This window comes from Pagrus major, chromosome 23 (assembly GCF_040436345.1).
Source record: "Pagrus major chromosome 23, Pma_NU_1.0".
Lineage (NCBI taxonomy): Eukaryota > Metazoa > Chordata > Actinopteri > Spariformes > Sparidae > Pagrus > Pagrus major.
This window is the reverse complement of record NC_133237.1, coordinates 9,959,696-9,985,584: the sequence shown is the minus strand read 5'-3', so window position 1 is coordinate 9,985,584 and position 25,889 is coordinate 9,959,696. Positions and strand designations below refer to the sequence as shown.

Sequence of the window (25,889 nt, the reverse complement as noted above, 5' to 3'; positions counted from 1 at the left end):
TCCCCTCTGTATCAGACGCACACGCCTGATCCCTATCATTTACATGCATGTGAACCTGGCCGGGGCTGGGCCAGTGTTTGGATCTCCATGCGGATGTGACATTTCAGAGAAGAGCGCGACCGCCATTTTGAGATTTACCTCAGACTCGCGCAACACATCACAAACCACGGGAGGAGCGGGTTGAGAGCTACACAGGCTCAGGCTAACGTTGTATGACCGGGCACATTCCTCACAAGAAACAAGAGGTTGGCTAGAAATGCAACGAGGTGCCGCGTTTCGTCGTTTATCGTGTTAGGGGTGGTTTGGGGGAATTGCTTTGGTGTCGGCCCGTGGCAACTCTTCGTCTCCGCGAACTTCCAAATCAACATTAGTGCTATTCCGTATTGGAAACTGCTTTGAATGGATAGCTTTTTCCTCCGCTCTCCCCCAGACGAGGGACAATCGGAGGAGCACACGGACTGGGGATATCGTAGGGAAAGTTGTTGAATGTGTGTCTATATCAAATGAGCCTTTGTTTTCATTGTTGTTGTACCTATATCAGCAGTTGGCTGCCTAGTGTCAGGTAGCTTACTGCTAACCTAGCTATAAACAGGGTATTTGTTCCTGAAGGTGCAGGTCGTGCTGTGCGTTGTCTTATTACCCCACATTTCCCGGGGTAAAGCCGGATTGATTTAGCTAATTTCAGCGGGCCTCCCTCCTCGGAGCCCCGGTCCATCCATCCCGCCCCCCCGCCGTCAACCAGCGACTCGCACCCACCAAAGGCGCCGAGATTGGGCGAATAGCGAGCAAATACGTCCGCGTTTCTCTACCCGCTCCCCCGCCGACCTCCCCTCCTCACTCCCCGGCGCTGACAGCGGACAAGGCCGAGGTCGCAACAGAGCAGGCCCGGCCGCCGAGGCTCGACCTGTCCACCCCACCTCCGCATCCTACCACACCTCACCAACAGTCCAGAACCCGGTTCCCCACCGAGCCGACCCTGGACAAGGTCGAGGGTAACAGAGATAGCAGGGAGCCCCGCATCACCACCACCACAACAACAACAGCTGCCAACATGAACCACCACCATCACCACACGCAGCAGCAGCAGCAACAGAAAGCCGGCGAGCAGCAGCTCAGTGAACCAGAGGACATGGAGATGGAAGGTGAGTAATGGTCCCGAGAAGGGGGAACGGACACTTTTTTCAGGATTTAACGGCTGCATGAGAAATGCATGAGGTTTTATTTGTGTCAAGCTGAGCTCAACTTGACAGTAAACATGAAGGCCCGAAGCTAGCTAGGATAGCCGGCTGATTTTTTGCTGATTGTGCGTCCGTTGCAGCATACTTGTGTGGAGCTGACCTCATTTTGCGTTCTAAGCGAATGGAGCTTGTATTTCTCTCCGCACGCGTGCAATGATCTATTGCTTGTAAATAACCCAAAAGAGCTATTCATCCTCACTGTTAAGAGATCAGCCACACAAATCATTCATTCGGGATCGTTCACTGTGTTTCCAAATAAGCCGTTTAGCTTTTGTTCACGTTCGTTTGCTGTAACAAGTTATCAGACGCACTTTGCCAAATCATCGCCGTTAAGAGTCCAAACGCCGTCACGGAGTCGCAGGCCCGCAGGTTGTTGATAACCCAGCGTAAATGTTTGTAAACAGTCTGGCGGTTAGTGTTGCAATTAAGATGGGACCATCGCTGGGTAAATTAATCTTGCTGTATTGACTTCACCGGACTTCACTGTGGGCTTTGGGTTGATTTTGACAGTTATCGGCACCTGTGTTCTTCACCAACAATATCTTATTTCATGAGTAAAGTAACCGCAGCCTCGCTATTCTGACTGGTACCGTTAAAGCATGACCCGCTATAAGGCGCTCAATGTGAACCTTTTCGCTAGCCTCTTTTAAAGATAGTGTGTTAGCATCGTGTCTGATGGCTTGGTACGTTAATGCGGGCCTGCAAAGTACGATATCAGTAAGTAAGGTTAGAGTAAAGCTCGGCCCCTAAAATACAAAGTCAATATATTTGACTGAATAAAAGTTGTTGTAAATGCGTGTAGTTCGCCGGGTATCTGTTTAATTACCGTATGTGTTCACTAAGCTGGTAAAATGCAATGTACGGTGCTAGCGGGGCAGCTAATTTTAAGCTAGTCAATTAGCCTCGAAGGCCCACTTCTTTACGTTCAATCGCTGGCTAGCATGCTAGTTAGCTGATCAGCTAATGCTCACGGAGGGGGTGTGTGGCGTTCCAAAATGGAGGCTTGTATTTTGCAACGTTCGATTTGGCCATTGCACGAATGTTGGGCCTTGAATATCTGCCTCACGTAATCTAGAATTTTTCAAATGTTTCTAATTGCTGTCCAACTGTATAATGTGCTTATTCTGGGGGATATTTTTCTCGAGCATCGATTCTAGCTTGTTAGCTGGTACTAGTGATCCAGCTAATGTTAGCTAATAACGGCCTGCAGATGAATCTGTGGCTAGTGTTTGCTAGATAATGTTAGCTAGGTAGCTAACGCTAACGCAGATGCGTCAATCGTGATTTGCTAAAATGACTGGTATAACAAGTTTAGCCATTCCAGTAGAGCAGATGACAATTGTAAACACATCAATTAAATTGTACTTTGGTTTAGTTGTTTATTTGTTGAATGCTGACGCTTGACAGCCGAGTGATAAACGTGTGGCATTGCTGGCTTATAACGGTAGTCGCCGCTGCGGTAAGCCAGGCCCGCACTTTGGCAGCGCGGGGATTTGCTGCTTCATTGTATGGAAGATCGAACGGCATGGAGCTCGCCATTTTTAATGATCTGTGTTTTTGTTAGTCAGGTTTGGAGTAGGGCCACCTCTGTTAGCATTTAACAAGCTTCATACACACACAAAACACTTGCTCTGCCACCAGTTTTTATTATGTTTTTTTTTATGTCAAGTTTGGACAGAGTGGAGGCTTGTGGGAGCCCTCAGCATCACTGCGTCATTTAGTCCGAGTCATTTTGTCATGGCTTCTCACACATATTGTTGCTTGTTATTCTGCAGAACACAATATTCAACTTGTCGTATTTAATTAGATGCATTAGCTTATAGAAACAGCTTCAGGTGGCGTTTAATTATTCATTGTAATACTTGTTTTTACTAGTAGCAGGTGCACTCACTAGACATCCTCACCCCTTCCGTTCACCCCTGTTGGGTTCTCTCCCAGTGCATTGCAGCCTTACAAGGACAATGAAAACAAGTTAACATAATAAACTCCTTTATGGGTTGAGGCTCCATACAGTTAAAGTGGGGTTAAGCCATCATGCACTCTTCATATCTCAGTCATTTTATCTGTTTTGCCACAGCAGTGTTACTAGGATTTGCCAGGCTGTTGCTGCCACACAATCAATGTCGTATCTACGTCTGTAATGGCTCTTTAAAAATGTAGGAATTTAGGGAAATTGATCGAAAACAGACACTATGCAGTGTCTTAAAAGATAACTTTTCTAATAGGGAAAGAGTACTGACTAAGATGAGCATCCCAGTAAAAACAAAAAGTCAAGGTTTCATTGAATGATATTATTTGTACTTAATGACTTTGGTCTTGGAGTGGTCCTACCTTTATTGCATTGTTTAAAATTCAGAAATCATAGAATCACAGCGTTAGTGTGGTGTGTTACATCAAACAGCATTCAAGTGTCTTATTGCCAAATCACTGTAACGGGATCATCTGTGCTGTTACAACCTTGTTGCTGTAGGTTGAACAAACATCTGGAGTTGTTTTTTTCTGCCCAGCATACAGTTGTCTCATGGGAGAAATTTTTTCTTGATGATTTAAAAAAAAAAACTTATGTGCTGAATTTAGTCCAGAGGCTGTGGAAAATTAGGAAAGGTTAAAAAAAAAAAAAACTTGCTTCCTACTTGAATGGAAAGATATCTTTGTGCCTTTTTTAATAGTCACCGTTGAAGTACAGCCATAGCAGGTATTCAGATCAATTGCTGTGATGCTTCTTGGAAATGTATGTTTTTAAATGATAAGTCAGCTTGTTGAGATGCTTGTGAATTTCCCATTCCAGACACATGCATAGTTTAAGTGGCAGTAAGATCCACAGTGAGCCCGGGTGGCATTTTGTCCAGTATTAAATTCTACATGCAGCTACGGCTGGTGCAGATTTCAGTGACCAATCCATTAGCACGTACTTTTCAGAGGTTTCAGGATAGACCGACACAGTGGGCGGGACAAGAAGTTGTCATGAACTTGACTGACAGACACCATTAGCACAGTGTAATCCACTTGGGGAAACGAGGTCAGTCTTCTGGAGGACTCGGTCAGTAACGTCACCTGGAGACACACAATTGACACCAGTGCGTCTGTCGGCTCGCAGGAAGACGAGAAACACAGATACAGATGAAAGACAGTGTAAGAGACGGGCTGGCACATCAACACATTTGGAGACATATGCCAGTGCTTGGGTGTTGGTATCAATGCTGTCGTGATCATTGTCATCATCACAGGATCCCGGCAGATTTCCCTCACTCCTCTAAGTGTACTCTAGCTCCTCTGTTTCCGTCATCAATGTGTTTTGATAGACGAGACTGTGCATCGAGCTGTCTCATTATTCGGCTGGGATAATTGTTGTCCTCCGCGCGCGCATGTGTTTTTGTTTGAGCGATGACTTGCAGCTTAATCCCGCATTGTGTCCATAATTACCCAGCCTACTGTAATGTTGTATGGTCTTTGTTATGCACACACATTCTCTCTCCCGTTTGCCCTCACTCTGACACACAGACCAGGAAAGGAGACTTGTCATGCTGTCTCAGCAGGGTTTTCCCAGTGAAATGTATGAAAGGGGAAAAGAGGAATCTGTATATATGTAGATGCTGGAGATAAAGATGGAGACAGCAGCTGCAGAATTACTTTTTTGTTTTTTAAAACAAAAGACCAGTCTTCGTTCTGTATTTATAACGTAAATGATTCTCACAATTATTAGATTGGTCTGGCCTGCTCTTCAAAGGATGAATCTATTTAAAGCAGAACTTGATTAGTCTCCCCTCAGAGTTTCCACAACCAAAGGAAAATTTAGCAAATGTATGTAAAAGCTTGAAATCTATCAATTTGTATATTCACATTTAGAAATAATACAGATCAACGGTGTATGAGCTGCAAAGATCAATCAATTAACTGTCAACTTTTAAATAATTCGCAAGCTATTTTGATAATCAATTGGTTTGAGTATTTTTTTTATTTTAATTTTTTTTATTGTTTATTTGTTTTTTTAAGGAAAAAAATCCAAGTTCTCTGATACTAGCTTCTAAAATGTGAATATTTTCTGGTTTCCTTTACTCCTTGAAGTTCTCCTTTGAGAACGTCACCTTTGGCTTTGGGAGATATTGATTAAAATGTAGACCAAACAACTAAACAGTTAATTGAGAATAATCAACGTGACTTTATTTTAGCTCTTTATGCCGTAGTTTATTGATCTTGTTCGACAAAATTATTGAAATTTTTTTTACGCCTCGTTTCTGACCTTCTGAGGTCAACATGGTTGGCAGCGCAGAGGTTTCAGCCAACTTTTCTCCAATTGAAGAAAGGTTGCTTCCCCGCTATCTGTGCTCATACTTGGCTGTCCATACAGTCCTAAAATGTAGATTCTTTCTTTGTACAGCAGGGGACACAGACGACCCTCCAAGAATCCCGGCCAATCCCGTGATCAATGGTAACGTGGCCATGGCAGATGGACACAACAACACAGAGGAGGACATGGAGGATGGTGAGGACGATGTGCACTTACACAAACACAATTACAAATGCTTAATACTGTTGCTTGTTTCATAGCTTGTGCTGTGAAAGAAGTTGTGATAAGTAATGATCCAGGTTGAGCATCATCCTGTGAATGAATTTAATGGGCTGTGGAGTGGTTGGACTCGCATTAGGCTATGAAACATTTTCATATCCACTACACAGTCACACCAGGTCTTGTTAGAGAACCTGGTGTGACTAGAAAGCCAGAGGAAACCGGTCCGTCGTTGACCATCTTTTTTCCCCTCCATCCTTCCACAGACACCAGTTGGCGGTCAGAGGCGACTTTCCGCTTCGTGGTGGAGCGCTTCAGCCGCCTGAGTGAGTCGGTGCTCAGCCCGTCCTGCTTCGTCCGGAACCTTCCATGGAAGATAATGGTGATGCCGCGTTTCTATCCCGACCGGCCACACCAGAAGAGCGTGGGCTTCTTCCTGCAGTGTAACGCAGAATCAGACTCCACGTAGGTGTCTTGGTGGGACGAGGGATTTTAGGGGCATTGCACTGACACAGAGGCACACACCTGAAACCTTCGAAAGTCCTAAAACACAAATAGTGTTTCTTGGATAACATTACGTGAAGAGTTTTTATAGTATTAAATAATTTTTAAGAGGCCACGTTTCACAAAACTGTTGTTCGCATCAGTGCGTCATATCTCATTAAAAATATCATCTATTTAAAACTTTTGTGTTTTATAACCTTGAGTCACACTTGACATAATTCTGCTTTCTTTGACAATAAAGCCTCTTCCATGTTAATGTGAAACAGTCTGCATATTGATGTACATTAAGTACAGAGATTAAAATGTTTTTCATCATCATTCCTGCAGTATTACTCCACTATTCTTTGTATTGATTTTCGGTTGCAAAGCCTGTGAAGCATCCCACCATCACGCTTCACGGTTGGCATGGTGCGCTTCCACGTGGTGTTTGGATTATGTCAAACATAGCATGTAGTATGCCGTGTGGAAAGCTCAACTTTGGTCTCATCAGACCATCAAACCCTCTACCAAATTGTTATAATCTCCCACATGCCTTTGGTCAAACATAAGCCCAAATGTCATATTAGTTTTTCAATGATGTCTTTCTCTTTGCTGCAACCGGTGAAGCACCAGTGTAGCAGTTATCTTAGCCATGGGACCCTGCAGCTCCTTCAAAATTGCCATAAGCTTCACAGCGTCTTCCCTCACTAGTGTCATTTACACATGGACATTTGACAGGCAGAGCCGCCTACTCCTCGGATGGTCACAGCTGAGACATATTCATCTAATTTTTTAATGCTTGACGTTATTTTACGCTGAGGAATATTCTGAGTTGTTGGACCTTCAAGATGCAGTTGTCATAGCTTGATTACACAGATGAATAATTAGGTGTGTAAATGAGGTGAATGCTTTTGTGTTTTGAATTGATCTCCAATTGACATTAGCTTCTAGTGCTATTGGTCTCTGGAAGTATTTTTTTTTTTTGACTGCTATCCTGATGACCAGATCTTCTAGTCAAGTATAAGTGCCCTCTGTGGCCTTTCAGTCGAAGGGTATTCTTTGAATTCACCAGAAAGAAACATGAAAGGAAGTTAAATTGGCTATTGAGGCCTTATCACGTTGTACTTCGGTCACCTTTTACCACAGGTTGTTCGTTTGATGCTTTATTATAGATGCAATTAATCTTGTTCATGCACATTAACTATATTTTATGTGAAACACGGCATTGAGTTTATAATTTCTCATGAACCTCAAGAATCTAATCTAGATAACACTCATGCAGGCGGCTCATTCCTCGTCCATGCGTACACAATGCCTTAATAATATGAGAGATTGTGAAAAAATGGCCAAATTGGTTAGATACAGTATGTTACTGCCTCACAATGTTAAGACATCTTTTAAAGATTTCTGGATCCGGTTCTCTGTGTTTCAGGTCATGGTCATGCCACGCACAGGCCATGCTGAAGATCATCAACTACAAAGACGACGAGAAGTCCTTCAGCCGCAGGATCAGTCACCTGTTCTTCCACAAAGAGAATGATTGGGGCTTCTCCAACTTCATGTCCTGGAGTGTAAGTAAAGAATCAGACAGGCAAATCCATGGCGGATTAATGTTTATCAGGGGCTGGCAGCATAATACTTTTGCTCCTCTTTGGACCGCTTTGTCTTGGTTCTTGCTTTTACTTCTCCCCATTCCTATTGAAATTAACTGTCGTTGTGTTTCAGGATGTGACTGATCCAGAGAGGGGCTTCATCGATGATGACAAAGTCACCTTTGAGGTCTACGTCCAGGCAGATGCCCCACATGGAGTGGCGTACGTAGTTATTAATTTTCTTTTGGGTCCTCTACAATTTTCCCCGGATTCATTTCTGTGTAGGTTTAAGGAATTAAAACCCTAACTTCAACGTTCTCTCTGTTACCAGCTGGGACTCTAAGAAACACACTGGCTATGTTGGACTGAAGAACCAGGGAGCTACCTGCTACATGAATAGCCTGCTACAGACTCTCTTCTTCACCAACCAGCTACGACGGGTATGTTTTATTCTTGCAGCATAATGTGCATTAAATGCATTGGATTAAGCTGACCTGATTATAGATGTATATTTCATGTATAGATGTGTGCACTAGAGCTTCTGTTCAGTGCTTGTACCTTATGTCCACATGTTGCCACAAATATTAAAGGCCAACATCAAATAAAGGCTAAAAACTGAAATGTGAACTTAAATTCACAACCTGTGTGTGTGTGTCTACTCTGTGTGCTGCTCTTCCACTATTAGCATGACTATCTATTGTTTTAATTATTGTTCCATTAAAGCTGCTGCTGATTTGTCTTGGAGCAGTGCTACTACTATCATCTGGTTTCACAGAGACCCTATAATTCACCATAGTCTTAGTGCTGTTTTATAGTTTGTTTTTTTTCCAACAGGAGCTCTAAAAATGTGCAAAGTTTAATTGTATAGTAAATGTAAGTAAGAAATGTTTAAAAAAAAAAAAAAAAAGTAGAGTGTTACTTTCTAAATGTGTGAATCCTCCTGACTCTCCAGGCGGTGTACATGATGCCCACAGAGGGAGACGACTCATCCAAGAGCGTTCCCCTGGCTCTGCAGAGGGTTTTCTACGAGCTGCAACACAGCGACAAACCTGTCGGCACCAAGAAACTCACCAAGTCCTTCGGGTAGAGTAAACTTGTCGTTATGATGGCTCACCTATCCTTTTGTCTCAAGCCCAGTTCAGACCAAAGATTGGCACCCAAAATTAAACAGTTTTAGGACATTGCAGGAGAAAGTTGTGAAGCTGTGAGCTGACCCGTTGCAGCTAGAGTCGGGCTGGCTGATGTTGATGCCTGCGATCCAGCTTGTCAAGTCACTGCTCTTTCTCTTTCTCTCCCACACACTTGTTTTTGCCATTTTATCATTACTACAAATACAACTGTAGCAAGTAACTCACTATCACTGTGCACTTTAAAATTATATCCTGCTATAAAAAAAAGCCTGAAAAACTGGTGGTTAACACTCAAGTGCTGCGAGTCGTTTCAGTTGTGATGATACACACTCTCGTCACATTAGCGGGAACTGGCAGGTTTCAGAACGTTGCAGATTGATACGTTGAAAGTTGTTGCCAGTTTCAACTTATCTCTCTCCTTGGTCTGAACAGGGCTTTTAGGTGACACAGATTGAGGCTACAATGACGAGGCTCACTTTATCTATTAATTTTCATGTTGGGATAACAATCAGAATGATATTCACACTACTTTGTAGTGTCTCTGATCAAGAGTGGGATATATCTATGAAATACATGGTGATTTGATTTGCTGCTTCCATGGGCCAGATGATTTTTGCAGAGAAAACCTTCTTAAGACTATGTTAAAAATAGTTTTTTAGTAGAATTTGAAATGGATAACAGCCATAAGTCATTCCTCATTGTGAATGTTGTATCTAACTACCTTGCTCTTTCTGTGTGTGTGTGTGTGTGTTTATTTCCCCCTTGTGAAGATGGGAAACACTAGATAGCTTCATGCAACATGATGTACAGGAGCTGTGCAGAGTGGTGAGTTCTCTAATGGTCTTTTAAAGAATGTGTCCGTGTGTAAATTTATGCATGCTGAATAATCACTGACATACTGTTTGTGTTTGTGTGCTCCAGCTCCTGGACAATGTGGAGAACAAAATGAAAGGCACTTGTGTTGAGGGAACCATCCCCAAGCTCTTCAGAGGAAAGATGGTGGTATGTCTCGTCTTTATGGCTATGGTCACATTTTGTGTAGTTATGAAACTCCTCAGTCCACCCATAGTGACATTTCAAGAACACAAATTAACACTTGGCTGAGAGTTGTCCTGTTTATCCATTGAAGGTAGAGTTTTTTAGTCTATTTTTCACAGTAATGTCAGCACAGTGTACATTATGTAAATACTGCTGCAGATTTTGTTAACATCGTGATGATTTGAAGTAGTCTAACTTGGCACAGGATGTAGCCTGGAACAAGGTCAGTTTAAGAATAGAATGAGGTTAAATTGAGAAGTGGCCCTCTTAGAAATAATATTTTTAACTTGCCATGTATTCATACAGCCTAACCCGTGTGTGTGTGTGTGTGTGTGTGTGTGTGTGTGTGTGTGTGTGTTACTCTCCAGTCATACATCCAGTGTAAGCATGTGGACTACCGGTCAGAGCGCATAGAGGACTACTATGACATCCAGCTTAGCATAAAAGGAAAGAAGAACAGTGAGTAGTAACATGAACACAACTTCACAGCTTTTCTTTAACAATGGACGAGTGGAGCTTCACTATCAGTTAGTCTTTTCTCTGAAATAAATACCACTGGTCTAAACAGACTTTATCATGATATTGCCTCATGCGCTGAAGAGATGTTGCATTTCCTGCTGTATACCATACAAGACTCTCTTGTGACAAGGACTTCAATCTTCTGTAATGTTTATGCCCATACCTTGATTTACAATGTACTAATTTAGATATTTTCTTGACACAGTCTATGCTTTCTGCTTCTTTTCCAGTCTTCGAGTCATTCAAAGATTATGTTGCAACCGAGCAGTTAGATGGAGACAACAAATACGACGCAGGAGAGCATGGCCTGCAGGTGAGGCTTCACAGTGACTGCGTCTAAAATATTTATTAGGTTTCTTTTGTGTATAGGTTATTTAGTTTGCTTACATTTAGTTTTATGTTGTATTTATTTTTGTTGTGTTTTGTTTGGTATTTATGCTTATGTAAACCCAACATTTTTGTCAATTCTTTCCTTAACTGGTAAAGCAGGACCCTGTTGACATAAGAATGTGAAATTTGAATGTGATTATGCTAATACTGCACGCATTAAGGGTTGGAGAATTCATTTCAATTGGATGTTTGTTTGTGTTGCAGGAAGCAGAAAAGGGAGTGAAGTTCCTTACCTTCCCTCCGATCCTTCACCTGCAACTGATGAGGTTCATGTACGATCCACAGACTGACCAAAACATCAAGATTAATGACAGGTACAGCCAAAAACACCAGACCACTTGCTCTCACACACTTGCATGTACATTCTTTGATATATGCTCGCACAATGCGTCAGTGGCTGATGCACAGACATCATTTTAGAGACACTCTGGTCCATGTTAACATAGGTTAAGGGAGCGGTCTATTTCCAGAAACAGCTCTTGAGCCTGCTCGCTCTGAACAGTGTGCCCTGACCTCCTGCACTAAGACAGAGAGAAAGTGAGTCATTGAGAGTTTTCTTCTCTCGGACGTATCATTGTGCATAAAGCTTTGTGGGAGCTAATGGTGTTTTAACAATCTGCCAGGATAGTGTGACACTTTCAGACACACACACATGTGCAGCCATCCAGAATAGCTCATTTCCCCCTGTAGTGTCTCAAAGGGTTCTGAGTCATCCTTGTGACGCTGCCATCAGCACCTGGCCCCCTTAGGGCTTTATGTATACTCAAACACACATTTAACTCTTCTTGCGTTCTCTCTTGCTTCCTTTTTGCATGATATGTTGTCCCTTGTCTGATTATTTGACTGTTTCTTCTTTTTTGTCCTGTGTCCTTCTCTCCCATTTTCTCCTACCTGTCATCTCCCATCCTCTGCAAACTCTCTCTCCCACCTCTCTTGCCCTTGTTTTCCATCTTCCCTTTCTCCATCTTCTCACACTTCTCCCAATCCCCATCCTTTGTCTGTCTACCCTCTGCTTCTCCCTCCTCCTTTTTACTCTCTAGGTTTGAGTTTCCAGATCAGTTGCCCCTGGATGAGTTCCTTCAGAAGCCAGACTCCAAGGACCCAGCCAACTACATCCTGCATGCAGTGCTAGTGCACAGCGGGGACAACCATGGCGGTCACTACGTCGTCTATCTTAACCCAAAGGGAGACGGCAAAGTGAGTGTCAAGGAACCAATAGTGAGAACAATTTTTTTTATGCACCTTTCACCCAAATATTCTGTAAACATGGTTGGGGGTTCTGCGCTAGTAGTAATAAATTTGAGATATGATTGCATTACTACATTATTGACATTACTGGGATGCTCAAAGAGGTCTAATTTGTCATCACAATGAGTACTCATAAAGATTTTTTTTTGTGGAGCTATTATGAAGACCTTGGAGAAAATGACTAAAACTTTAGATATTTCGAAACAATCCGTGTTAAAGAATAGTGACTAACTACTGTTGTATATATTATACGTACTGAATTTGCATGCAATTATGTCCATAGAATGTTGTTGAAAAGGCTGATTGCAGAGAAATTACAAAGATGCCAGAGTGGAGATTAAAAATATCAGCTGCCACTTCTTTACTGACACATTGTTCCAAAAATATACAAAGATATTAAAAATGAGGTGAAGCATTTGCTGAGCTACCCACACAGATTCAGAGTGGACAATTAATTGTCAGATAAGCTGCTTGACAGAAGGGTTGTTATCATCAATCTCACCACTTAAAATCAAAGACCAGACCAGACCATTCAAAACCAGTGTTGAATTAACTACATAGAAGGATAAATGTTGCCTGACAAGAGTCCAGCTTTTGTGGCTGACAAGTTCAGTCTTTGTATTGTTTTTTTCTCACCCAATCTTAAAACCTGTCTAAAAACCCACTTACTGACTCGTCTCCTGCTGAACTCAGAACCACAGACAGTGTATTGTTGTTAATTGTGTGACTAAACTGTTTGAGCACCCCAGTACTTGTCGTCCTATTTAAGAGGAGGGCAATACAACATTTATGGTGGTTCTAATATAATATAATCAGGGAAATTACTGTTCGTTTTTTCGCATCGTGAATTTGCATGTTGGTATTTTAGTTCATTCAAAGCATGTCAAGGTGATTTGCCACATATGGTCATCTTAAGTGCTCTCTGGTTTTCTCTTTTTCTCCCGTCTTCTTCCTTGGTTTTCTTGCCTTTTTGTCCCACTCTTCATCCCTGTTCCTCCTCATTTCTCCACCACCTCCCCTCTGTCTTCTATCATTTTGTCTCTCGCTCTCCAGTGGTGCAAGTTTGATGATGACGTGGTGTCGCGGTGCACCAAGGAAGAGGCCATAGAGCACAACTACGGTGGACATGATGACGACCTCTCAGTGCGCCACTGCACCAACGCATACATGTTGGTCTACATCCGTGAGTCCAAGCTCAGTAAGTAACATACTCTCTCACCTTCTGCATTTCTGGCTAATGTTAAACAAAAACTGGTGTCCCATAAATGCATGAAAGTTTCCCTTCAACTGACCCAGCTGATCTGTCTTAAAGTACAATATCCTGCGTAAATATTAGGCATATATGAGGGCTTCCACTGTGACTATAGTTAAAAGAAAATGTAACTTTATTGAACCCGCTGTACAATTCTCACTTGCGCCTGTCCCTGTATCTCAGGTGAGGTGCTTCAGCCAATGACCGATGTGGACATCCCCCAGCAGCTAGTAGAGCGTCTGCAGGAGGAGAAAAGGGTGGAGGCACAGAAGAGGAAGGAGCGCCAAGAGGCTCACCTCTACATGCAGGTCCAGGTAGGAAACTAGGACCTTTGTTTAAGTGCTCCTAAGTGATGTGATGCTCTGCAGGCTCAAAGTACTTCTGGTCGCTGATTAAATTCAGAAAGTTGTTGGTGTGAGCTGCTTAGTGCAGATCATGAGTGTGAAGAGTATACATGAGAAACACATCTGCACTTTGGCTTCATTAAAGAAGGTACAGTCGGAACCTGGAAGATTCCCGACAGTTTTGTTGCAGTGCTACACAGGCGGGTAGTGTCGCAAACACAATTATAGCAACAGTTTAGATGTCATGATGAAGGCTCTGAGAGTCTGGAAGTATTTGGTTTAGGTACCTTGAAAGTGCTTGAATTTTACTCTTAAAAGTCTGTACAAACCCATCACATTTACGCAATACGTTGGTATACATAAAAGGTTCTCCAAGTGAATCTTGAGTTGTTTTCTCTGACTGAGTGAAACCTCTCAGCAGCAGGCAAGAATGTTGATAGTCTAGCTGAGCTCTGGCAGTCACAGTATGGACGAGATGGTGAGAGGAGCAGCAAGTGATGAGGAGGAAACAGCTCGTTCAAAGAAGGGTAATCCTGTATAATGATGTCAGTTGCTTTGCCTTTTGTTATTTTGTCAAAGATAAAGTCTGGACAGAAGTGTAGTTTCTCTTTTACTTCCTCTGGAAAGGCAACAAGAGGAGTAATTAAATGTCAATAGGGAGTTTGCGTGGTTAAACAGTTTTACAAATTGCCTATAACTATATAGAAGAGACTTTTTTTTCTCATTAGTTTAAAGTGATCTCAGCAGTGGGTCTCAGTTTGTTTCTCAGACTGAATGCTTTCAGTAGTTGTTTTGTGAATAACAAAGTGCCACTAAGACAAAATCTGAACAGACGTGGTCTGCATCAAGATGTGGACTTTCCCTTTTGCAATTTTGAATGTGTTGAATGCTAAAATAAATGCAGCTCCAGTGCTCTGGTTAGATCAGGATGTGTAGCCAGCTGACACGTAGCTGCAGTTCGGGCGCATGTCTGCAGACTATGTCGTCTTTCTGGTTCTCTCTCTTTTCATTTCTTGGTTCTTTGTTCAGTTTTGCTGTCAGTCACTAATGTTGTTTTCCTCCTGTCCTCTTCCTCCTCTGGCCAGATGGTGACAGAGGACCAGTTCTGTGGTCATCAGGGCAACGACATGTATGATGAGGAGAAAGTGAAATACACAGTCTTCAAGGTCCTGAAGAGCTCCACGCTGCAAGAGTTTGTCCAGAACCTCTCCCAGACCATGGTGAGACCCGATAGTGCGTGTGTCTGAGGGTTAAAACGTGTGTGTGTGTGTGTGTGTGTGTGTGTCTTGATGTTTTGTTACTATACAGGTGTCTAGACAAACTTAAGTTGAAGTACATTATGTCATTCCTAATTTTTGTTGCTGAAGATGGCTAAAAAGTAAACTGAAATACATTTTTAGAAGAACTCCAAAGAATTTGGAGTCAATAAAGCAGAAGTAATCTTAAATTCCACCAGAACTCCTTTCATATCCATCTCTCCTCATCAACCTGTCCTGCAGCTACTTTTGACTTGTGATATGAAGTCCTTTTTGGCTTTCCTGTTCAGCTTTTTCCAAGTGCAAATTAAATTAAACCCACCTTTTAATTTGCTGCAGGGTTTCCCACAGGACCAGATGAGGCTGTGGCCCATGCAGGCCCGGAGCAATGGAACCAAGCGACCCGCTATGCTCGACTACGAGGCTGACTGCAACAAGTCTGTAAGTGTTTGGGTCTCTTCAGACCTATTTGTGGGTGTAACCAGTGCAGGTATTTCTGGTACTCTGGTACATTGTGGGACACATTTTTCATCTACTGCAGTCAGGCGAGAAGCTACCACTGTACCTTTACTGTTCATCGAGCATAGCTGTAATTCTAAGAGATGTTAAATTTAGGTTAGTTTACCTCACAGGAAGCAGGAGGAAACTATGCTGTTATCTATCATGTAGACATGAGTGTGGGTAGTTCTGAAATGAATAGATGGTTGATCAAGTAATCAATTGATAGACAATTAACCAGAAACTATTTTGATAATTGATAAGTGGTCAAAGTCATTTTCCAAGAAAAAAATAGATTTCTTGTTTCACATCTGTTTCTAAGGATGACTTCTGTTGATCTTTTTATCTATCATGAATGTTAGAGTTAATTTTATGCACTAGCTGAAATAGATATTAGTTTTTGTTCAGCTTTTTTTTTTTCAATGTTCTCAGGGAAAAAAAGTCATAAGTACGGTATTCAACTGAACTTGGACAAATTGAACTATGACAGCCAGTCCTCAATATGCATTTTAAGGAAGTTCAAATGCAACACAAATCTTAATTAATGCATAAATGGTTCCCTTGTAGGATTGTGAGTTTAATTAGAACTTTGTCTTGGATATTATGTCGCTGAAAATGATGAATTACATGTCAAGAATAATCAATTGCAAATAATATTGCAACTGCTGTAATGTTGGAAAATGAGGACAGAAATCTAAGCAGGAGCTTGATTGACAGTGTTGCATGAAGTAAATCCTCAGGGCCTGTGTCCACATAGCATTTCTTTCTGAGCGCCAGCTTCTTTTTTAATTGTTTCTAATGGAGAGTGAGTGTAGGCAGCAGCATGCGGCCGCCTAGAGCGCCCAGCATCTTTTCCAGAGCACTCCGCTTTTTCCTTGCTGCCACTCCTAGCGCTTCAAGTTGAAAATCTCTCAACTTTATAGAAAGGCACTGGATGCGTCACTACCACGTTTTTTCAGGCAACCAGTCATACATTAGATCGGTCAGGACTCGTCACCTGTCGCCCTGGTAATCCAGAAAATGGAGGACAAGCTTGTTTTGGCTGTGTCCGTCTATCCTGAGCTTTATCAGGCGGAAACTCTCATAACAGAGACAGAAAAACCCATTTGTGGGATCAGATTGTCCGTACACTGAATGTTGCTGGTGAGTGATGTGCTTTTATCACCCTGAGTGTTGTAAGCTTGTTATGGGCTATTTGGTCAGCCCTCTGTTACAATAGCGTTAGCAGCTGTCAGTCAAAACCATCGTGCAGCATTTTTTTCTCCCAGTGCACAAGCGCTTCATTCCTGCTCCTCGGAGCACACAGCTAGCACTTTTTTGCCTGCAAAGAGCGATATGTGGACACGGGCCCCTCAGTTAGTAGCTGTGCTTTTCCCTTTGTGATGCATCAGCTCTAAGGAAAATGGTCCATATGTGATCAATCAGTGCAAAGCGTCACTGATTCTTAGTGTATGTGTGCTTTTGTAACATGAGCATTGTTGCCCATGAATGCGTGCACTTCTCTGTGCATACGCAGTTCCTCCACTCTTGTATCAAAATACATTTTTTTAAGGTTTGTGCATTTCTGCATTTCAGATGATTGACTTGAGTGACAACGAGAACCCCTGGACAATATTTCTGGAGACCGTGGATCCAGAGATGGCGGCCAGTGGGGCCACGTTACCCAAGTTCGACAAAGACCGTGAGTCCCACCCATTACCAGCTATCTAGCTCAGTGTCTTTCAGCAATGTTTCATGCATTGTGGCACTTCATTTTTTTAATGACACTTGATTTAGAGAGTTCAGTGACTCATTCTTTAGGTGCAAAAAGGTCTCACTTTTAAGCTTGTGGCAGTGCAGAATGACCCCTACATTATTCCTCCAATTAATTTTCAAGGTTTTGTTTCAAACTGCAAAGCCACTGTGTTAGTGTTGGCACAGACAAACTGCACCTTTAATTTCCTAGACATGGTGCTTTATGGTAGGAAACATTGAATAATGTAATATTATAGGAGTAGTTTTTGCCCAACAAGTTAATTACTTCTTTGTGTGTTTAGTATTTTCGTTTTAACGCTAATTACTTTAACATGCTGTCTATCTGTTGTAGCAACAATTTATTTGTTTTCATCAGTCACTATGTCAGAAGTGCTTTTGTATTTTTGTAAATTTGGTGCTTCCTTTTCAGATGATGTCATGTTGTTCTTGAAGATGTATGACCCCAAAACCAGAAGCTTAAATTATTGTGGACATATCTACACACCTATATCCTGCAAAATAAGTAAGTGGTAGCAACATCCGAGTATATTTTAAGCCCAGCATGCTGTCCTATTTTAAGTGAAAATGATCTGGATATAAAGATTAAATCATGTTTGTGTTGCTCTTTTCTCTTGGTAACCAGGAGACCTTCTGCCAGTCATGTGTGAGAGAGCAGGGTTTCAGCAGGAAACTAGCCTTATCCTCTATGAGGTGAGCTATTTATGTGGCGCTCGCTTGCTGACACATTCCTCTGTCTTTTTCTCACTTGTTCTCACTCTTCACTAGCTCCTTCATACACTCTTGTTCTCTTTCTCTTCTATCTGACACACAAGCTTTGCTTCACAAACTCTCTTGTCCACACCTTCACACTGTCGTATGCAGCATCTCTCTTTTCTCACACTTTACCCTTCTGTAGCTTTGTGTGTTTACATATCTTTCCTCAAATACTCTTGTGTGCTTACATAGCTTCACTTTGACTTCATTTCCCATGATACCATGTGTGTTACAGGAAGTAAAGCCCAATCTAACAGAGCGGATACAGGACTATGATGTCTCTCTGGACAAGGCCCTGGATGAGCTCATGGACGGGGACATCATTGTCTTCCAGAAGTAAGTCTGACTGTGTGTGTCTGTGTTTATTTTCATGTGCAGTATGACTTCATTTACATTTAGATTTTTAACAGCTGAATGGGTTAAAATACAATGAGTTGCTTTGATGGCAGCTGTGAACTTTATAGCTGAGCAAACAGCCCAATAACCTTTGTATCTCATGTAGAATTAAAAGCGCAGTGTGTTGTTTTTGACCATTATTAGTGCTATAGTGCAGTGTTTCCATGAGTGTGTCCCTAGTTTGTTTATACCGTGCATTCAGGCCATTCCAACTCACATTCCACCAATGGTCTCATTTCCACTGAAAAGCACTAGCAAACGTAACAATAAGCCGACAAAGGCAGCGAAGAAGCCTGAAAGCAAGTGAACGTGTATGTAAACAATGCTAGAGTTAAACGTACCAAACATGTTTGTCAGAGCTCAAGAACACAATGTGTTTTGGTGAATAACTCTAAAAGTAAACATAACTTTTGTTTGTTCACAAGAACACTCCACAGGGCACCTGAAGCTAAACTTGCATGACTCTTTGATGTTTCTTTGGCATTTCTTTTTAAGCTCTTTGTTAGAAATATGTCTCATATTTGATATTTCCTTGCATTTTAAGGCATTCTCTCTCTAAGACTTTCAGCTGAACACCTACTGGTGTTTTCATGATACTATATCTAATTCCAATACAATACCTTGAAAAATATCCACGTTCAATATCATGGGGAAATATTGACAAAACACTGAGGGCAAAGATTTTTATTAAAAGACTAATGTAACAAAGCTAAAGTACAGTGTGTGAACAACAACATCTAAGTTAATTTACTTCTGGAGGAGAAGAGGTTATGTGAGCACGACAGCCGTGTATGTGACAACTAGCTGTAAAAGAGGAGAGGTGTAAAAAAAAAAAAAAAATGCAGCTGGTAGTGTCATATCAAAACTGCAAAAAAAATAATATTGATACCATTTTAAATATTGAGAATCTATGTATCGATATTTAAGTATTTTTGACGACACTAGCCCGTACATCTGGCATATTTGAACCAGATGATGTACCTTGCATATCCTCGGTTTGGATGGACCTAAAATGCAACAAAAAGACGCACGTGAGGGAATCATGGATGCGGTATAAGAGCAATTCCTTCCCAATTCTGCCTCCTCCTGTCAACACTGCACTTTCTGCACTCCAGCTAACCCACTGTCCGACCTTTCTCCAATCACGCAGGGACGACCCAGAGAACGACAGCAGTGAGCTGCCGACAGCTAAGGACTATTTCCGGGATCTCTACCACCGTGTGGACGTCATTTTCTGTGACAAGACCATCCACAATGACCCAGGCTTCGTGGTCACGCTCTCTAACCGCATGAACTATTTTCAGGTACGGGCCATTCAGACACTTTGAAATTACAACTTTACCCCCCACCACTAAAGTACATACTACCATTCAGTGTGTTTGCATTAGCTCAGGTGCCAGGAACACATACTTTTCCTAATAAAATAATATATATTGTAATAAAAGAATATCTTTGAATTGTTACTTTAAACACTACATACTAGTGACAATTTAATTTCTTTGTGGTAAATTGGTCAAGTGAAGCAACAGCCTTGAATATATTTTGGTAATTTACTGCTATTTCGTATAGAACCTTAAAACATCATATGTGTGCGGTGGGGTAGACATGTTGGGATTTTGTGGCTAGTTGTGTGCCTTAAAAGGCAATCAGGGAGATGACCTATAAAATATCTTTAAAAAGGTTGAAGTACTTGATGCTTTAATGATTAAACCTGCCTAGTTGTAAGCTTTATGTATTATAAATAAGATGTAAATGTTTTTTGTCCCTCATCCCAGAAGTCTCCCTGTTGGCATTTGAGTTAGCAGACACAGATGATACCTGACAGGCCTGTGAGGATCCCCTCTTGTAATGTTTGTGTTGTTTCTTTGTCAGGTGGCCAAGACAGTAGCGCAGAGGTTGAACACAGATCCCATGCTGCTGCAGTTCTTCAAATCACAGGGGTAGGAGGCTTGTCTCATCCACACACACACACACATACATACAAATCAGAGTTTTACAGTGGTAATTTCACATGACCGGTTATGTTGAACAAAAGAAAGGTGGGATGTTGTTAAGACATAAATTAAAACAGAATTCAGTCATTTGCAAACAAACTGTTTGCCTGTTTAACTTGTTGTAAGTTCCAGTTATCTCAAAGAATGTGTCATATTTGCCTTTGATTTGATTACTTGCAGTTGTCAGTAGAAATGTTGCGTAACCTGTCCCCCCCCACCTTTCTTGTTGTTTTCCTCTAACTCCTCCCACTCTGCCTCCCTCCCGTCCTCCTCTTTCTCTTTCTCCACTCCTCCTCTGTTCTGCTTCTGCATCTCTCTGAATTTTTTCGTCTTCCCCTCCTGTTTACCCAATCTTCCTCTTTTCTCTCTTCTTTCACTCCTTTATCCCACCCTCTGTTTCCCCTCTCCTGTCATCTTTCTTTCCTCCCCTTCGTCGTCCTCCCCCCCTGCCTGGTGGTGTGGTGGCCAGGTACAGGGACGGTCCAGGGAATCCTCTCAGACACAACTATGAGGGAACGCTGCGGGACCTGCTGCAATTCTTCAAACCTCGGCAGCCCAAGAAACTGTACTACCAGCAGGTAGGAACGACTCGACATCTCTGGGACTTCTGGGATTTTGTTCTGTTTAGTAAATGTTGTTTTTGTCTTTCCCACATGGATGAGTTTTTGAAAAGTTAAGGTTGACCTAAGACGGCCACTGGTGCCTACCAGATGTCTTGATTTCTCACTGTTTCTCATGCTGCTTATCATCTTTATTTTCATTCAGACCTTGTTTGTCTTTCCCTAATAACTATTCCTTTGTTTTGTCTTTAGATTTATTAAGGGCTGGGCAATATATATCGTTACCGTGATATGAGACTATATATTGTCTTAGATTTTGGGTATCGTTATATCATGATATGTCATAACTGATGTCTTTTGCTGGTTTTAAAGGCTGCATCACTGTAAAGTGATGTCATTTTCTAAACTCACCAGACTGTTCTACTTCTACTCTACAATTATTTGAAATGGCATTGTGTCAGTATTTTGTTTAAGTGCCAATCATCATCCCTACAATTTTGTTGCAATGTCAAAAATATTTATGAAGTGCTATCGAGGAGATTTCAAATTATTGTGTATTGCGATGTGGATCGCATTATGTCTGTACAGAAAACCATATTTGGAGATGGAGACACTTGATTTATGTCAAAGGCTAAATTGATAGATATTCCAAAAGGGAGGTGTCAGGCCAGCTGGTCATTATGTTATGACTTTGTTTGTACTAGATGGTCCTGACTGAGCTAACAAAGCTAAAGTTATCTTAGCCAACTTACAGCTGTCTGCTCGGGTAGATGTCCCCATGTAGGACAAAGATGAACATGTGTCCATCACCATCCATCAGTGTATTATTTTCCAAATAAATCAGCTGGTAGTTTATGAAACTTATTTGTAGCTGTACAGATGAGTGTGACGCAAGATACTTCGGTGACTTGCAAATGATGTGTAACGTATTATAACGACGCTTGCTCTCTTCATACATCCACAGTTAAAGATGAAGATAACAGACTTTGAGAACAGGAGGAGTTTTAAATCCATATGGCTCAACAGCCAGTTCAGAGAGGAGGTAAAGCACATTCACACACATTAATCAGCCACATAATGCATGCCAGTCTTTCCCACACACTCTGCTGGAATCACACAGAACATTTGACTTATCAAAGACATAAACTTTGTGTGTCCATTGCAGGAGATCACCCTCTACCCTGACAAGCACGGCTGTGTGCGGGACCTTTTGGAAGAATGTAAAAAGGCGGTGGAGCTCTCTGAAAAAGGCTCTGAGAAGCTCAGGTATCCATCCTGCGGGACTCTGTGTGTTTATGTGTGTGTCACTGTTTATTTGACAGCTACAGTATTCTGTGGATGGAAAACAACCCTAACACTATCACTCAGTCATTTCCGCTGTTTTTATGCAATCTGAAGACATTTCTGTTCCCAGCTGTGGCATTATCACATTATCATACACACACATAAAATAAGATTTCACATTGCAGTTGGATAGACTTAAGCCACTGTAAGCTGACAGTGGGGCCGGTCGTCTGTCACTTTCTCACCTGCCTCAACCTCAGACAAAGTTCAACCTGTATAGCACAAACCTTTTCATATATCGAACATATTTTTCCTGCCAGTGTATCGTGGGTCAGGAACAGTTCAGAGAGTGCTGGTTTGTCATTTTCAGCCTGTAAATTTGGCTTCCATTTTGGATTTTGTTGAACCTTTTCTCTTATCCTTTTTTAATTTAACGAGAAAATGATCTGAACAAAGAAACATTTTCAGAATATATATGAGCTGCTTGTTAAAAAGATTTTACTGATTACTTCAAATCATGGCCTGGCACTACCAGCTTTTCACCTCAGGTACTCAAAACTAGTGCAGCAACCACAGCCAGCACCAATCCATCTAATTTTCTAATAGCTTGGATTTTCATTTCGCCTCCAGCTATTGTTTTTGTAGGCTAATTTTTATATTGTTCCCTGTTTAATGTGATGTTATGCTCTTAAAAATGTGTTTACTGACTGTAGATTATTAATCCTCTCTTCCTCTGTCTGCTCTCCCTTCATCGCTCCTCCTCTCTTCCTCCCCCTGCAGGCTGTTAGAGATAGTAAGCTATAAAATCATTGGGGTTCACCAGGAGGACGAGCTGCTAGAATGTTTATCTCCGGCTGCCAGCCGCACCTTCAGAATAGAGGTAAGTGTATATGTGAGGCTTTTCCTTTCTGTCTCTTTTCTTTGTAGTTTATATTTAGTCATTTTTCCTCTCGCCACTCCATCACTTCACATGCCGTCAGCGTGGCAGATATATTTTTTGCCCACAAAGTTTGTCTACACAAGCAGCCACTTTGGAAGCAATTATATTAAGGGTTTTGATGAACAGGGCTGTTTTAAACCGCTTCTGGCTCAAATTCTCCTGCACTTATTACACCAAACAATGTGATTGTTAATGTTGAGCTCACCATACACACATTTCGTAACCTGCTCTACAGTTGGTAGCAGCCTCACTCACCCATTTTCTCCCCTCAATCAGGAGATTCCTTTGGACCAGGTGGACTTGGACAAGGACAGTGAAATGCTAATCCCCGTTGCTCACTTCCACAAGGAAGTCTTCGGCACCTTTGGGATCCCATTCTTGCTCAAGATCAGACAGGTGTGTGTTTCTGTTTGTTTGTCAAGCCTCCGGACTAACTTTTTTAACCGCTTTACCAAAAACTGAATGTCAACCGTTCCAAAATCAAAATGTTCCTTTACTTCATCATCATGCATTAAACTCAGTTAAAAGTATTCATTCAAAGTATTCCAAACTGATCTCGGCTAAAGTACTTTGGTACATTTATTTACTATAACCTTGTTGTGTTAACACATTAAACTGCAGTTGTTTCATGTTCCTATGGACAGAAAACCTCCTCAGTCCCACTGTGTGTTTAGCTTTTAGTTTTCTTGGCCAAACACACCGCAGGACTCTGCTGCCTACTGGCTGCTAACAGCTAACTGGCTCTCCTCCTGATTTCAACACAGATTTGTTGTTAAAATGTAGCATTAACGAGGGGTCGATAGTGAGTTATTACTGCATCCTGTCAGATTTTATTTTTGGTAGGGCTCGTTCTGAGTAATCAGCCAGTGATGGTAACTATAGCAACAGCAAGACGCATCCCATTGCAATTAGTGCACGGTTCAGTTTGTCATTTGCTAAGCAATAGTTATACTCACGCATACAAAAATCACTTTCGTCCAGGAAATATCTTTGTTCATTCCTAAAAAAATTTGTATCACTCCCATGGCAGGTCACTGTTGGTCTCGAGCCCTGGTGTTTGTACTCATGTGCGAAAGAGAGTTTCTATTCTACTTAACATAATGTATTACCCAACTTCATGCTCAGTGTTTGTCTGGTTGATTCCTTCCCTGATTCCCAACCCTCCCCCCTTCCCTACAGGGCGAGCCATTTCGGGAGGTGATGAGGAGGATCCAGACCATGCTGGAAATCCAGGAGAAAGAATTTGAGAAGGTACGACACCTCACAGTGCTTGTACAATCAGAGATTCAACATACAGTGCGGCAGAAATCAGAAAAAAAATCAGTCCAGATATTTATGTAGTTTTCAGTAAACAGTTGTAGGTTGTGGAATAACATGTTTTTGTGTGTGTGTGTTTGTGTTCGTTCTCAGTTCAAGTTTGCGATTGTGATGATGGGGCGGCATCAGTACATCACTGAAGACGAGTATGAGGTCAACCTGAAGGACTTTGAACCACAGCCAGGTATTTAGTGCTGCTTCTGCTGACACACCCACTGCTGTAGTTACTGTTACTTTATGAAGTTATGAAACTGGCTATAGCCAAGCTCTGTGAGTAAAACAAACACATGCAAATGTATGAGCACAGTCCTGGGAGGTCAGTCATTTAAATGAGGCCACTGCATTGGCACCGCAAAATGCTCCGGGGCACAAAAAACCCTAAATGCACTGTGTCCGCCAATTGAATTCATGCAAGAGCTCATTACCGGTCATCATAGGGTGTATTCACACCTGGCCCGTTAGGAGCAAAACAGGGCCCTGTAAAGCTGCCTCAGTGGGTTGAAGTGTGGGATATTTCTTTTTATTTTGAGCGATATCCAGTGAAGGATCCCTTTTAGTTGTCAGACTGTGAGCGCAATCCAAACGTCACCCCTATCCTGTGCTGCTGAAAAAAATATTTCATGAACAGTGTGGCTAACCAACAGGAAATGGCTCAGGAAAATATGGATTATCATAAAAAAACCTACCACAATATGTTGATGTGGGGCTTTAAATATTCCTCAATGTCAAAGAGATGACCTAAAAATATGTTTGCATAAAATTCAGTTTGATGTTTGATGAAGTCCTTTCTCTGAGGCAGGAATACTGCTAATGCTAAATACACTATTTCTGTTGTCTCTCCTTCCAGGTAACATGTCCCACCCGCGCCCCTGGCTAGGGTTGGACCATTTCAACAAGGCTCCAAAGAGAGGTCGCTACACCTACCTGGAGAAAGCAATCAAGATCCACAACTAAAGCAGCCCGCCCTTCCTCTTCGTCCTCCTCATCCTCTTCCTCCTCCTCCTCCTGCTCCGCCTTCCTCCCTACCTACTTTAACACACCATAACCACAGACTGTAACCAACCGTGTGTGTGTGTGTGTGAGTGTGTGTGTGTGTTTGTGCGTGAGAGACTGTGTGGGCGTGCATGTGTGCGTGCTCGTATGTGTGTGTGTTCATCACTTTTAACACCCCGCCTGGACACCTCTACAGCTCTACACCGGCACTATGTCTTCAGCGATACGGATCTTGCTGCAGCTGACGGATTATCCTTCAACCACAAAATAAACTGCACCAACCACCTCCTGACTGTTGATTTTGTTGTTAATTTTATTTTCTTTTTCTTTTTTTTTAAATCGTCTCCCTCTATGTCTGAGGCTGTTCGGTTCTTTTTGTTTTCTGGCTTCTCTACCTGTTGA

The 25,889-nt window shown here is 42.0% G+C and overlaps 1 protein-coding gene across 4 annotated transcripts; it reads left to right on the top strand.

The window, feature by feature from the left end:
* Positions 1 to 687: 687 nt before the first annotated feature.
* Positions 688 to 25,539, top strand: usp7 (ubiquitin specific peptidase 7 (herpes virus-associated)). 4 transcript variants are annotated; one of them, XM_073493893.1, is made up of 31 exons: positions 688 to 1,142; positions 5,617 to 5,721; positions 6,012 to 6,210; positions 7,661 to 7,799; positions 7,954 to 8,042; positions 8,152 to 8,260; positions 8,773 to 8,903; positions 9,721 to 9,775; positions 9,872 to 9,952; positions 10,357 to 10,447; positions 10,738 to 10,820; positions 11,102 to 11,211; positions 11,938 to 12,115; positions 13,199 to 13,343; positions 13,581 to 13,711; positions 14,827 to 14,961; positions 15,337 to 15,438; positions 17,071 to 17,176; positions 17,660 to 17,752; positions 17,873 to 17,940; positions 18,239 to 18,339; positions 19,550 to 19,703; positions 20,272 to 20,339; positions 20,863 to 20,971; positions 21,918 to 21,995; positions 22,119 to 22,219; positions 23,018 to 23,117; positions 23,454 to 23,573; positions 24,357 to 24,428; positions 24,588 to 24,678; positions 25,342 to 25,539. In XM_073493893.1, exons 1-31 carry the CDS (start codon positions 1,052 to 1,054, stop codon positions 25,446 to 25,448), a joined length of 3,342 nt encoding a protein of 1,113 aa, XP_073349994.1. In that variant the 5' UTR covers positions 688 to 1,051; the 3' UTR covers positions 25,449 to 25,539. The 4 variants fall into 4 exon arrangements, with proteins under 4 accessions (XP_073349994.1, XP_073349991.1, XP_073349993.1 ...); XM_073493890.1 differs by having other exon boundaries at positions 968 to 1,142; positions 5,620 to 5,721; XM_073493892.1 differs by having other exon boundaries at positions 968 to 1,142; positions 11,938 to 12,094.
* Positions 25,540 to 25,889: the final 350 nt, after the last annotated feature.

Coding starts and splice junctions, on each gene's coding strand:
- usp7 (XM_073493893.1), top strand. CDS start 1,052: ATGAACCACCACCATCACCACACGCAGCAGCAGCAGCAACAGAAAGCC. Junction 9,953..10,356: donor TCTTCAGAGGAAAGATGGTG/GTATGTCTCGTC, acceptor GTTACTCTCCAG/TCATACATCCAGTGTAAGCA. Junction 15,439..17,070: donor AGGCTGACTGCAACAAGTCT/GTAAGTGTTTGG, acceptor TCTGCATTTCAG/ATGATTGACTTGAGTGACAA.